The 13208-nt window shown below is 49.2% G+C and overlaps 1 protein-coding gene across 1 annotated transcript in view; it reads right to left on the bottom strand.

The window, feature by feature from the left end:
* TNFRSF8 (TNF receptor superfamily member 8) overlaps positions 1 to 13208 on the bottom strand; it is a 57101-nt gene that overhangs the window by 14743 nt on the left and 29150 nt on the right. The window contains exons 11-15 of the mRNA XM_053207306.1: positions 12467 to 12619; positions 4853 to 4949; positions 4506 to 4651; positions 2528 to 2629; positions 2342 to 2395 (exon numbers count right to left, since the gene is read on the bottom strand). Coding sequence (XP_053063281.1) covers positions 2342 to 2395; positions 2528 to 2629; positions 4506 to 4651; positions 4853 to 4949; positions 12467 to 12619 — 552 coding nt within the window. The remainder of the gene's footprint in view (positions 1 to 2341; positions 2396 to 2527; positions 2630 to 4505; positions 4652 to 4852; positions 4950 to 12466; positions 12620 to 13208) is intronic.

The following is a 13208-nucleotide window of genomic DNA, read 5'->3' as shown; positions in this document are numbered from 1 at the left end:
GACAGTGAGCTACCTGAAGATGTGCCTGACTATCACAGCTGGGAGGCGCTACTGGTATCTGGTGGGTCTACAGACCGAGGAAACTGCAGAACCTTCTACAACACACAGGACAGCCCCTACAGCAAAGGACGACCTGGCCCCACACGTCAATAGTGAGAGGCCCTTTGTACAAAAATCTCACCACCAACAGCAACAACAATATCCTGGTCATACTGCCTATTAACCAAGTGGCCTTAAACAGGTTCCTCCACCTTTCTGTGCCTCTGATTCCTGGTCTGTGAAATGGGAATAAAAATAGCAGATGCCTCACAGACCCCCTGTACACGTATGTGTTTTGCAAATGCCTGTCACCAAGGACATGTGCCATAAAGTCACATCAATTCAAGTGAAGGCTGGTAAAGCGCTGGGGCTCCAGGATAGGGAGGGCTGGGTCACGCATTCCCATCCTGCTAGCCTTCCGTCCCCTGAAACAACTGACACTGGTCTGAAGGCTTGGGAGAGCTACCACCGTTTGGGTATCCAGCACAGAGCCACTTGGAGGATGATCTAAATACACGAATGAGCAAGCACAGGAATGAAAGCCGCTTCCCCCCATTAGCACCCATGGCTCGGGAGGGAATGGGGCATCCACCCCGCTAGTCCGTTCTCATCCTGGGCCCTGGGTGCTTATCTTGGCCTCGCCTTCCTTCCATCTCAGGCCTGGGAACCCAGGCCCCCCCCCCCCCCCGCCCCCTGCCCAGGGACCCACCGGAAGCCAGAGGGCCGAAAACAGCCCCAAACAGGATGGCCACCACTGAGTCTCAGAGCTTGGTTCCTTGTAGGTCTGGCTTCTTAAGAGGTGATTTTTTTCTTTCTCTCTCTCTCTCTGTGGCAAAACTGCCATCAAGAAGGTTTGAAGAAAAAAATAAACTGACGGCAATGGAAATTTCAATACTAGAAAAATGTCAAGAAAGCAAACACAGGTTTCAATGAGACATTAGGGCTGACAGCTCATGGAAAAAGGCTTGAAACTATCAAAACACGAAAACCCCCCTTGCTAAGGGAGCACATGCACCTGCTGTGAAACTCATCAAATTCAAAACAGGCTTCAGTGGACACGTTTTGTGCTCAAGTCAAAAGGTGGGCCACAGTGAGGGTCTCCAAGGGCCCTGGGGAGATGGGGGCCCGGGGGACAAAGGAGCTGTGACCTGGCCTGAGGCTGACCACTGGGCTCATGAGTGGACCCTGGGGGTGGACACAGCTTGGGGGGAGGAAGGTGGAGGTGACAGGTCTGTACTCCACAGACAAAGTCCACAATCTCAAGGACCACGCCTGAGCCTTGAAGGTTGTGTGGCCCCAGGCACTTATCCACCTTTTCTGAGCCTGGCTGCCTCCTTGTGGAATGGCGATCATCACCCACCTCCCTTGGGGTTTCTGGGTCAGTGAGACCCTCTATGGGAGCCTGCCTCGAAAGCAGAAAGGGAAGCTCAGACAATTCCCATTCACTCCTTCCCCGATGGTCAGGGCCCAGCACACAGTAGGTGCTCAATCAGTGTTTATGGAGTGCTGATGAAGACCTTGTCCTGCCTGGAAAGGGCTGCACAGGGGAGAAAAGGCACTTGGGGCAGAGATGGCTGGGACCCCTCCCCCACAACACACACACCAGGTGAGAGCTGGAAATAGGTCAGGGGTTCCAAAAGGCGGCCTGCAAAAGTTGACCCGGAAGCCGGGCAGGGATCAGAGAGTAAGGGCCAGGGAGGGCTTCAGAACAACCTAGAATTCAGAAAGCCCTGAGATTCCTGGTGAGGAAAAAGGCCCCCAACACTGACCGGTCTGTCAGTCAGCAGTCCCCCCGCTGCACGGCCCCACCCACCACGCACTCCGCACAGCACCAACAGGCCCACCTCGACGGATCCACACGCCCGCCCTCCGAAGTCCCACTGTTCCTTTTACAGGTGAGGAAACGGAGACACAGGAATTAAGAAACTCACCAGAGGCCATGTAGCTGGTAAGTGGTAGACCCAGGATCCCAGCCCTATCAGCCTGCCCTACAGACCACTATGCCCCTCGCTGCCAGCAGGAGAGGGGAGAAAGGAAGGCGTAGGGAGGCTCAGAAGGAGGGGAAGGCGTTCAGGAACGCCTCTCCGGGAGGCACCGTGGAGGAAAGAACGAAAGACGAGGTGGATCTTAAACCTTCCTGCCAGCCCTCTGGGAGGACTGTGAGGCACAGGCCGTGCAGTTCCCACCCGCATCACATTCCTGTTACAGATGAGGCTGCGGACAGAGGGAGCCCCAAACCCAGGGCCCAGAGCTGCTGTGTCCGTGTGGCCCGAGCAGCCCCTCTGGACACGTGGATGCTTACCCACAGGCTCCAGCGTGGGCCGGAAGGTCTGGGCAGGGTAGCACAGGTGGAGCTCTGAAAGGACAGCAGAGTTGGCTGGAGGTGCCAGCCTCAGGGAGCCTCAGGGGGCGGGGCAGGGCAGGGCCCCAGCCAGACTAGTGCAGGGCGCCTGGCCCTTTGCAAGGCCCCCAGGAGACATCTACTCACTCTGCCGAATCCACTTCCTGCAGGCCCTCCAGTGGCACAGGAGGAAGGAGATGGAGACCAAGACCACCACCAGGATCATGACCATCCAGAAGAGCACAGGTCCTGGAACACAGAGGCGGCCCTGCACTCTCCGCTCTGATGCGGGGGGGGGGGGGGGGGGGGGGGCCGAGGTCTCCACCATCGCAGTGTGCCAGGGACCCTACTGCAACCACATGGGACGGCCCTCACGAGCCCAGACTATGTTCTCCTTCTCCTGGGACACATGCCATGGAGGCTGGCAGGACCAGGTCCTTCCCTGAGAGGGGACTGAAACCCAGACCCTATATCTCCCTGGCACCAGGCCCTTATCGACCTGCCTTCCCTCACCTGGCTCTAGGGAGCCCATCGGGAGAGTTGAATAGTTGACAGAAGAGCAAACCATTTTTAGACAGTGAGAAATTGAGGAGTCACAGAGCCAGAGTGAAGGAACTGAGGTCCAAAAGGTTATGGTCTAGGGGCGCCTGGGTGGCTTAGTCAGTTGAGCATCTGACTTTGGCTTAGGTCATGGTCTCATGGTTCGTGGGAGTGAGCCCCGCATCAGGCTCTCTGCTGTCAGCACAGAGCCTGCTTCGGATCTTCTGCCCAACTCTCTCTGCCTCTCCCCTGCTTGTAGGCTCACACTCCCTTTCTCTCCCTCTCTCTCTCAAAAATAAACATTTAAAAACAACAACAACAACAACAAAGAAGTCACAGTCTCAGTGGCCGTGGAGGAGGGCACGTGCCATGTGCATCCCCCGACAGCCTGTGGCACTTCCGGTGTGGCCAGAGTCAGGGCGGGGGCGGGCAGAGTAGCGAGGCGGGTGACATGGGGAGTCTGGGAGGACTCCCAGCTACCCTCCAGATGGGAAGCTCCATGAGAACATAAACATGCTCAGGAAGCGTTCCCTGAATATCACGTAGGCACCGCTACCATCTCCATTTTTACAAACGAGGGAAACTGAGGCTTGGGAAGATTAAGTAACTCACTTAAATGGCAAAGGGTAACAGCAGAATCATGGCTTGGGCCAGGCCAGGGTGGCTCCAGCACCTACACGCTTAACCGCTAGCTAAGTATACACTTTTTTACAACCTAGTACTTAAATTGCTCCTTTTATCCTTTGTCCCTTATGAAGATCGCATACCTAGTTACTGATTTTTAAGTCCAGTTTCAGATGTTAAAAAGTAGCATGCGCCATATGTGTGCTTTTCAAACTTTAATGTGCATAGGGATCTCCGGGGGCCATGTTCAAATGCAGAGTCTGGTTCAGTGGGGCTGGGGTGGAGCCCACAATTTGCTCTTCTAACAAGCTGCTGAGACTGCAAGTCCAGGATGGGCGCTTTGAGGACGGCTGGCTGGAGAACTGCCGCCCCCTAGTGTTCGGCACGAGAACTGCAAGCCCTAAAACGAAGCGCACTTGGAATGTCTGTCTAGAAGGAGCCCTGTCCGTACTGGACTAGCTGCATGTATTCCAATGCTTGCTGCCCTGCGTGCTACATGGCGTTACAATTTTACAGGTGAGAAAACCGAGGTTCAAAGGAATTAAGCAACTAGTCAAGGTCCTATATCCATTCACCAAATACGTTTAATCGTCTCTCGTGTTTCTTCTTCTTTTTAAAAAAGTTTTATTTAAGTGAACTAACTCTGCATCCAACGTGGGGCTCCAACTCATGACCCTGAGATCAAGAGTTGTATGCTCTACCAACTGAGCTAACCAGGTACAAACATTTTCTGAGTAGCAATTACAGGCCATGGGGATGAAGCCGTGAACAAAGTCCCTGCTCACAAGAACTGAGGAACAATCGCTAGCTAGTGACCGAGCCGCAGGCCCAGCTCAAGAAGCCAGAAATCTGGGGTCAACCTTGGGCTCCCCCACCCAATGGATGCTGCTGCCCAGGAAGAAACCTCCCTCCTCCTGGCCTCCTGGGAGGCAGACCCTCCTTTCTGGGGGGTAATCATTACCTGAAACCAGAATGGGCTTTCCCGTGGAGGAGAAAGAGATAGGGGAGCTCGTTGATGTGAAGGTGTCTCCCCAGGTGTGGGTGTTGCCCCCTCCATGCTCCTTACTGCCTTGGGGGTCTGCTGCAGAGACCGGAGAGGCCGTGGCGCTGCCAGGAGAGAAGCCAGAGGTAAGACTGATGATTGAGATGGAAAGAGGGAAGTGTGTACACAGGAGCCATTTCCAGCCACCCCAGCACAGAAATGGGCACACATCCTCCAAGATGACTTGTGAGCTCGGCACAGAGATCCAGCCCAGGCCCCACCTCCAACCCCAGCCCAGCTTCCCCCAAAATGGACCAGGGAGTCACCTGGTGGGCGCCTTGCTGTCCTCTGGGTTGGTGCTGCACTCGGGGTGGGCTTCTAGGGGAGGCGGCGGCTCATGGGTGGCATCCCTCTCAGCTGTACCTGCAGGGAGTGGTCGTAGAATCAGTGTCAAGGAGCCTTACCCAGCAGGACTGGTAACTTCCAGGGAAGCGACACGGTGAGGCCGGAACGACACTGCAGCCAGGCAGACCCAGGTTAGTGTTCTGGCCCTGTCTCCTTCCTTCTCTCCCTCCTTCCTTCCCTCCATGCAACAACTCTTTACTGAGCACCTACTGTGTACCAGGGACCGTGTTGCAGCCTGGGACATAGCAGTGCACAAAACCGATCCCTACTGTCAGGGGCTTGCAGGCTGGTGGGGCTCACAGACATGATGCAGGTGTCACACGAAGGCACATGGGCTCCCTTTAATGGGAGACTCAACCTCATCTGACCAGGAAGGCTTCCCTCGGGAGGCTGTTGCTGGGATGTGTGTATGGGTAGGGCCATCTAAGCAGAGGAAATTGAAAGTGGGGAGGCTCATAGGTGGGGGAAGGAAGAGAGCGAGCGCATAGGGGAGGCTGGTGTGCAGCCGCATTAAAACGTGTACATGACTGTCTGTTGTACATGATCATTCATAGCTGTGTTCTTCATCACAGCCAGAAGAGTAGACACAACCCAAATGCCCATCAACTGGTAAACGGGTAAATAAAATGTGTATCAGTACCACAATATTGTGTGGACATAAGAGGAACAAAAGCACTAATACATGTGACAGCCTGAATGAACCCCAAAAGTATTAGTCTGAGTGAAAGAACCCCGTTAGAGAACACATATTCTGGAAATGTCTAGATAGGGCTTATCTAGAGGGACAGAGAGTAGATCAGTGCTTGTCCAAGCTGGGGAGGGACATGGGGATTGACCACTAAAGGTGTGAGGTCTCTTAGATCGTGGTGATGGTTTTGCAACTTTGTAAATTTCTTTACGATCATTGAATTATACGCACCTAAAACCAGCAGATCTTGTGGTATGTAAAGTATACTGCAATAAAGCTGTTCTTAAAAAGTGGGGCTTTTTCAGGGCGCCTGGGGTTCAGTCGGTTAAGCATCTGACTCTTGATTTCAGCTCAGGTCATAATCTCACAGTTTGTGAGTTGGAGCCCCTGGTTGGGCTATGTGCTGACAGCACGGAGCCTGCCTGGGATTCTCATTCTCTCTCTCTCTCTCTCTCTGCCCCTCCCCCACTCTCTAGCTTTCTCTCTCTCAATAAATCAATAAATTTTTAAAAAATTGTCTTTCTCCCCAAAGCAACGATTTAATTAGCGATATAGGATGGGATCCGTGTGGTAGGTTGAATCAAGGGTCCACTCCTCGGGTGGAGGAGGGGTCTGTGTTTCTGCCTCACCAACGCCATGCGACTCTGACGGTCAGGGGAGCAGGACGGAAGTAAGAGAGTGCCTGTTTCCAGCCTGGGCATTTCTGCACTTCCACCGCTGCCATAAGGAGATGGTGCTCTGGGCAGGGAGGGGCCCCCGCTGGTCCCAGAAGTATGAGAAACGCTGGAAGCAAACCCACACCAAACCAGTAAGCCCAGGCAAGTCAGCAGAGTGCCCAGCTGACCCACGGAGGAGCAGGAGCTGAACACTGAAACGTCAACGTTGTTTGTCAGCCGCTATTCCTGCAGCTAGAGCTGGCTGAGACGGTCTGGTTCGTGTCTCAAAAGATCAAAGTGAAAAGGCTGCTCCTTATCTCCAGCCAACTGCGGTCACATAGGAAGGTGGCCTGGTGGCTCTAGGTCTTCTGACTTTATTTAAAAGAGAAACCTGGGGGCGCCTGGGGGGGCTCAGTCGGTTAAGCATCTGACTCTTGATTTCAGTTCAGATCACGATCTCACAGTTTGTGAGTCTGAGCCCCATGTCAGGCTCTGCACTGACAGTGAGGAGCCTGCTTGAGATTCTCTCCCTCTCTCTCTGTCCCTCCCCTGCTTACCTTCGCTCACTCTTTTATATAAATAACGGATAAATACATATAAATGAATAAATTTAAATACTATCCCCTGATATTTAAATGTAGCCTCAATTTTTAAAGTCTTTCTTTTGAAATCAACTTCATTAAGGCATAATTTATATAGAAGAAAATGACCTCTAAGTGTACAGTTTGATGAGTTTTGAAGAATGTATACATCCATGTAACTCTAACTCCATTTAAGATCTACAACATTCCCATCATTCCAGAAAGTTCCCTAGTGCCTTTCTGCCATAAATCCTCCCCTCACATTCAGGAAACCACTGGTCTGCTTTATGTCACTGTAGATTGGTTTGCCTGTTCTAGAATTGCACAGGATGGAATCAGGCAGTATGTACTTTCTGGTGTCTGGCTTCTTTCACTCAGCATAATATTTCTGAGATTCATTAATGTTGCACAGAGCAACATGTTCCATGGAACAATGTTCCATTGTAGAGATGTACCACCATTTACCTACTCATTCACCAGCTGATGGACATTTGGGTTGTTTCCAGTTTGAAGCTATTATAAATAAGGTAGCTCTGAATGTTCTCACACAAGTCTTTGTGAGGACATAGAATTTCATTCCTGTTGAGTACCTTGGAGGGAGAAGGTTGTGTCACTTTGCTGACCAGACAGAACGTCTTTAAGGACCATTCAGAGATGATCTCCTCTGATCTGACCCAGCCACCTCTTTTTTTACAGATGGAGAGAATCATAGAGCCAGAGCTAGAGCCAGAAGGCAGGGCTCCTTAGTCCCAGCCCAGAGCACACCTCCTGCCTTGGGAATGAGCACTTTCTTACAAGTTTATAATTAACTGCTTTTGTAGGGCTAAAAAAACTGGCCCACATTTGAAGCTGATCACTATCCCTCTTTACCCCCATGTTCCCGGTGACAGCACCCCTCCTCTGATGGGGTACAAAGCAAATCCCCCACCCACATTCATTTCCCTTCTAAAAAGCTCTTGTGCTGCCTCTCAGATTTTTCCTGAAATACCTTGAAGAGAAAGTGAAGCAAGGATTAATTTCCTTTTTGGATTAGTAGGGTCCTGAGGAACTCTCCTCTTTTGGCAGTCTCCAAATAGATGCTATGTCTTTCCACATGGCCACCAGACTATTACCTGAATTAGCTGAAGCCTGGAGGCTTTAGCCTATGAGGAACATGATGCAATTTGTTATTATAATTTCTATTTATTTGTAAATCAGTATTTGAATTACATTTAAGATGTCATTGGTTTCAACAAGAGTTGACTTTGAGAGGATTGGAGAAGTTCTTGTGTTCAAATATACCACTTATGGATACACGCAGGTAGCACCATGAGCAGAGAGCCCTCTGGCGTCTCTCTAAGGCAGCCTCAGTCTGAGCTCCCACTGGAATACCTGCTGGAATCCAGCAATAGAACTTCTCTAAGTGGAGAAGATGGACCCAGTGGTCTTTGGATGCTTCTCAACCTCTCTATGTGCACCATACCTTCCTCCTTCCTCCCTGGGTTAGTGACCCTCCCCTTTTCTTCCTTCTTTCAATCTGGAGGTAAACAGAAGGTATTGTTTAGCCACTACTTAGTCTGTCTGTGTTCTCTGGTAAGGGCCCACTGAAAGAGAAAAAAAAAAAAAAAAGAACCTACCTACTCTTTGTCCCAATTTAGAACTAAAAAGGATATTATTTACCAGATTGAAATATTTCTCTTTAAATCCAAACACCTGATCCTTGGGCCATTTGAAGGAGAATGGTCATAGCATCAAGATAAAATGGATTATCTTTTTGTATATCCAACAAGTGCTTAAAGTCAGATGAAATTTTCATCTTCATATTCGGAGTGTAAATTTCTTGTCAGCTTTCTATTTTCCCTGGAGTTTTCAATTGCCTTTCTTTTTCTTGTTGATAAAAGAATAATGTGCCTTCACCATATGAAGTTTTTCAAAGGTACTACTCATAAAGTTCACTGCAATTCTTTCTTTCATTCCTGCAGACAAGACAATTCACTGGAGCCCTCTTTCATTTTACCCCTCTTATCTGGTTCAATTGGTCTGCAACACAGCTATCATTCTGGGACTTCCCTTTCTTGCTCCCCTGGGACAGAGTCACTGTTTTCTAGATTCATGGATTTTTGTTTCTTGTCCCTCATTTAGCTGGATTACGTTTTCAAGTAACTTTCTAAAAGAGGACACGAGGGAAAATCTTTCTACCCTTTTATGTCTGAAATGTTTTTGTTCTGCTCTCCAACTTAATTGTATCTTAACTGAAAATTCTAGGTTCAGAACTAAGAAGGAGCTGATGTGGTCTGGTGGAGAGTACTCGGGGCTAAAACTCAGGATCCTTGTGTTCCAGCTCTAGCTCTGGCCCTATGATTCTCTCCATCTGTAAAACTAGGTTGTGAGATCAGATCACAGGTGGTGGCAGGTTCTGAATTGACCCTTAAAGACATTCTGTGTGGCCAGCACAGTGACCCAGTCATCCCTCTCCTGGGTATTTACTCATGAGAGACAAAAATATATATTCACACAGAGTTGTACAAGAATGTTTGTAACTGCTGTATTCATAATAGCTCCAAACTGGAGGGTTGCCTGGGTGGCTCAGTTGGTTAAGCATCTGACTCTTGATCTTGGTTCAGGTCATGATCTCATGTTTTGTGGGTTCTAGCCCCACGTCAGGCTCTGTGCCTACAGCCTGCTTGGGATTTTCTCTCTGCACCCCTCCCTCCTTCTCTCTCTCTCTCTCTCTCAAAAATAAATAAATAAAATTTAAAAAATAGCTCCAAACTGGAAATAATCCAAATGTCTGTCAACTAGTGAATGAATAAATAAATACGTCTATTATGTCTAGGTGTGGGTAATCTTCATTCATCCTGCTTTGCTCTTGGTAAGTCCTTTCAGTCTGAAATCTTGTATTTTTCAGGTCAAGTATGCAAGGAAAGTTGGGGCACCGCTGTGGGTACAAGGCCCGGAGCACACAGTGACCAAGTCAAGAGGGCCATGAGAAATGGGAATGCAGAAGTCCTAAGACTTGGGGTTGGGAGTGCACCGAGGGAATTATGGCACTTCTGCTGACATGAGGCCTGGGATGTACCAGTGTCCCCACTGGAAGGGCCATGCCAAGGTGGTCACCAGACCTAGGCTGGGGCTATGAGGTTGCAAGGGACCCTCGACTCTGGGAGCATGACTGGGACCAGATGACCCCACCCATGCGCCCTGCTGAGAGAGTGCAGCAAGAGCAAGAAAAAGTAAATGCAGCCAAGAAAAGCCTCCTTCTTCCTGCAGTGGCTCCCCAGCACCCTCTACGGGCAAAGCTTAACATCACGTTCACGAGGAGAAATGCGGAAAGAGTCCAGCTCTTTACTGCACAGCAGGAGCTGAGGGTGCAATGAGAGTTGAGAGGCCACCATTGGTAACAGGCACACTTTCTAAAAGCCTTTTTTTTTGGTCCTCTATTTTCTTACTATTTCTTTTTTATTGCGTTCTGTTCTCGCTTTATGGATGTAGCAACTTGAATTTTTCTGTGGACACTAGTTTACTTATTTATTTATATTAAGTTTATTTCTTTTGAGAGAGTGAGTGGGGGAGGGGCAGAGAGAGAGAGAGAGAGAGAGAGAGAGAGAGGCGGGGGGAAAGAGAGAATCCCAAGCAGGCTCCATACTGTCAGCACAGAGCCCGACGCAGGGCTCTATCCCATGAACCTCTGGATCATGACCTGAGCAGAGATCAAGAGACACTCAACGGACTGAGCCACCCAGGCACCCCCTGTGGACACTAATTTAAATTTTTAAACTTCTATTGCTATTCCTGAAGCAATTCCTATTGTTCCATCCATAGTAAATGTTTCTGTCAACGTATCTTGCTATTCTCTTTCATGCTGCTGGTTTTCCTTACCAGTCTGGATATCTTTACTGCTCACTCATATTTACTTAAAAAGAACTACACTGAGGGGCTCCTGGGTGGCTCAGTTGGTTGAGCTTCTAACTTCAGCTCAGGTCATGACCTCGCAGTTCTTGAGTTTGAGCCCCATGTCGGGCTCTGTGCTGACAGCTCAGGGCCTGGGGCCTGCTTTGGAGCCTGTATCTCCCTCTCTCTGCCCCTCCCCCACTTGTGCTCTGTCTCTCACCCTCTGTCTCTGAAAAATAAATTTAAAAAATAATAATAAATAATAATAATAATAAAAAGAACGATGCTGAATATTCCAGCATGTCCTTTTCAAAGTGGGTCTCTTCCCTGAGTAGGAGATCCACCCAGGAACTCTGGGCCCATGGGGGGAGTGCAGGCTGGCAGTTTTCACTCCAGGTGACTGGGCAGGGGTAGCCTATCGACAGGGCGTACTCCCAAATGCACAACCAAAGAGGGCTTTACAGCAGGGTGGCAGTACCCCCACGTTTCCCTAGATATTCCTTCAGTATCTTTGGCCAAAAAGTTGACAATTTTCACCAGAGGATGAAAACTCAGGTACCGTCTGTTCAGACTGGTCAGTGTCCGTGGTAGGCCTCTGTTACAGGCTTTAATTTTTATTTTCAAGCTGAAGTTGCAACCCTCTGTACCTTTCAGTTCTCCATCTCGCTCCCTCCCATCCTTCCTTTTACTTGCCTGCTCTGAGCGCAGAGCTTCTGTGGGGTCTTCAAAGCAAGTTACCTCTCACATTTCCTGCAACACTGAACCCTGGGGGGAGCTTTCCTCCCCCTGGTTTCATCCATCACCACCCTTCCCTCTGTTTTCTACCTTCTAGAGATTTGCTGAAATCTCATCTACTGATTAACCGAGTTTTGGGTTTTTTCCCCCACCATCAAGAATTTATAATTTTCTGCACTCTGGCAAATGTCTACCATCTTTTCTTTTTCCTTTTCTCTTTTTTCTTTCTTCTTCTTCTTTTTTTTTTTAAGTAAGCTCTACACTGAACATGGGGCTTGAACTCACAACCCCGAGATCATGAGCACCATGCTCTACTGAATGAGACAGCCAGGCGCCCCAAATGTCTACCATCTGAGTTGGAACCATCTTCAAAAATTTCATTTATCTGTCTTGAGTCATGAAACAGCCTTTTAAAAACAAGTCAAAATTTTACAAACCCAACACCTTCAGAAGGAAGAATTTTAAAAAATATTATCAGAATCTCTTACCAAAATGCCAAATCTAGACTTTTTCTTAAGTTTATTTATGTTTTGAAGTGCCTGGGCGGCTCAGTCGGTCAAGCATCCGACTCCTGGTTTCTGCTCAGGTTATGATCTCACAGTTCACGAGATTAAATCGAGCCTTGTGTTGGGCTCTGAGCTGACAGTACAGAGCCTGCTTGGGATTCTCTCTCTCCCTCTCTCCCTCTCTTCCATCCCCCCCCACAAATACATAAACATTTTTAAAAGTTGATTTATTTATCTTTTAGTAATCTCTACACCCAACTCAGGGCCTGAACTCACAACCCCGAGATCAAGAGTCACATGCTCTTCCAACTCAGCCAGCCAGGCGCCCCCAAATCCAGATTTTACTCCACTTACTGGATCTAGCTATTAAAAACCAAAGCCCAAACCTGACCTAGTTAACAGCTAGGGTTGAAGGTCATTTGCCCAGCTGGGGGTAGGGAAAAGTACAGCTATAGGGGCACAGACCTCAACCCCTTGGCTGGGGGTACAGACTGCTTACCCTGGGGTTTGGTGGCCATGCCTGGTGGGCAGACGGGGCGGGTGACACAGTGGGCACAGGAGTTGGTGACTGGTGTGACACAGAACATGCCAGGTTGACATTCGCAGACACGAGAGGAGTTCCACGTACAGGGTGTCTTCTCCACCAGGTCATCTAAGGGACACAGAAGGGTCACGGGGAAGGATCTGGGATGGCAAGGGCAGGGGCTCCAGAGAACCCAGGAGGGCAGAGAATTCCTTTGTCCAGAAGCAAATGCTCATATGACTCTTCCGTTGAGCGGATCTCTTGGCATGCTCAAAATAGTTATGCTAAGTGAAAGAAGGCAGGAAAAAAGAGTACATACTATGTGATTATGTTTATGGAAAATGCTAGAAAATGCAAACTCTTCCACAGTAACAGAAAGCAGAATGGTGACCTGGGAATGGACGCAGGGTGAACAGTGGTGGGAGGGATGATAAGAAGCACAAGAAAACTTTCTGGGGGGATGGAGAGTTCATCTACCTCGACTGTAGTGATGGTTTCACCACTACGTGCGTATGTCAAAACGTATCAAATGGCTCACTTTAGACATCGCATTGCATTGCCTGTCAATCCTACCTCAATAGAGCTGTTAAAAGAAAATAATCTAGAGGACAGGGTGAGTGGGCGTGCACATAGGTGGACCCACACTGGCCACGCCTTGATCATTCTTTAAAACTGGGGAATATTCCATAACCGTTCCTGACTCTTTCTGCTTCTCAAC

This window comes from Acinonyx jubatus, chromosome C1 (assembly GCF_027475565.1).
Source record: "Acinonyx jubatus isolate Ajub_Pintada_27869175 chromosome C1, VMU_Ajub_asm_v1.0, whole genome shotgun sequence".
In the NCBI taxonomy this organism is placed as follows: domain Eukaryota; kingdom Metazoa; phylum Chordata; class Mammalia; order Carnivora; family Felidae; genus Acinonyx; species Acinonyx jubatus.
The sequence above is the reverse complement of the archived record's forward strand: the minus strand, read 5'-3'. Positions and strand labels throughout refer to the sequence as shown.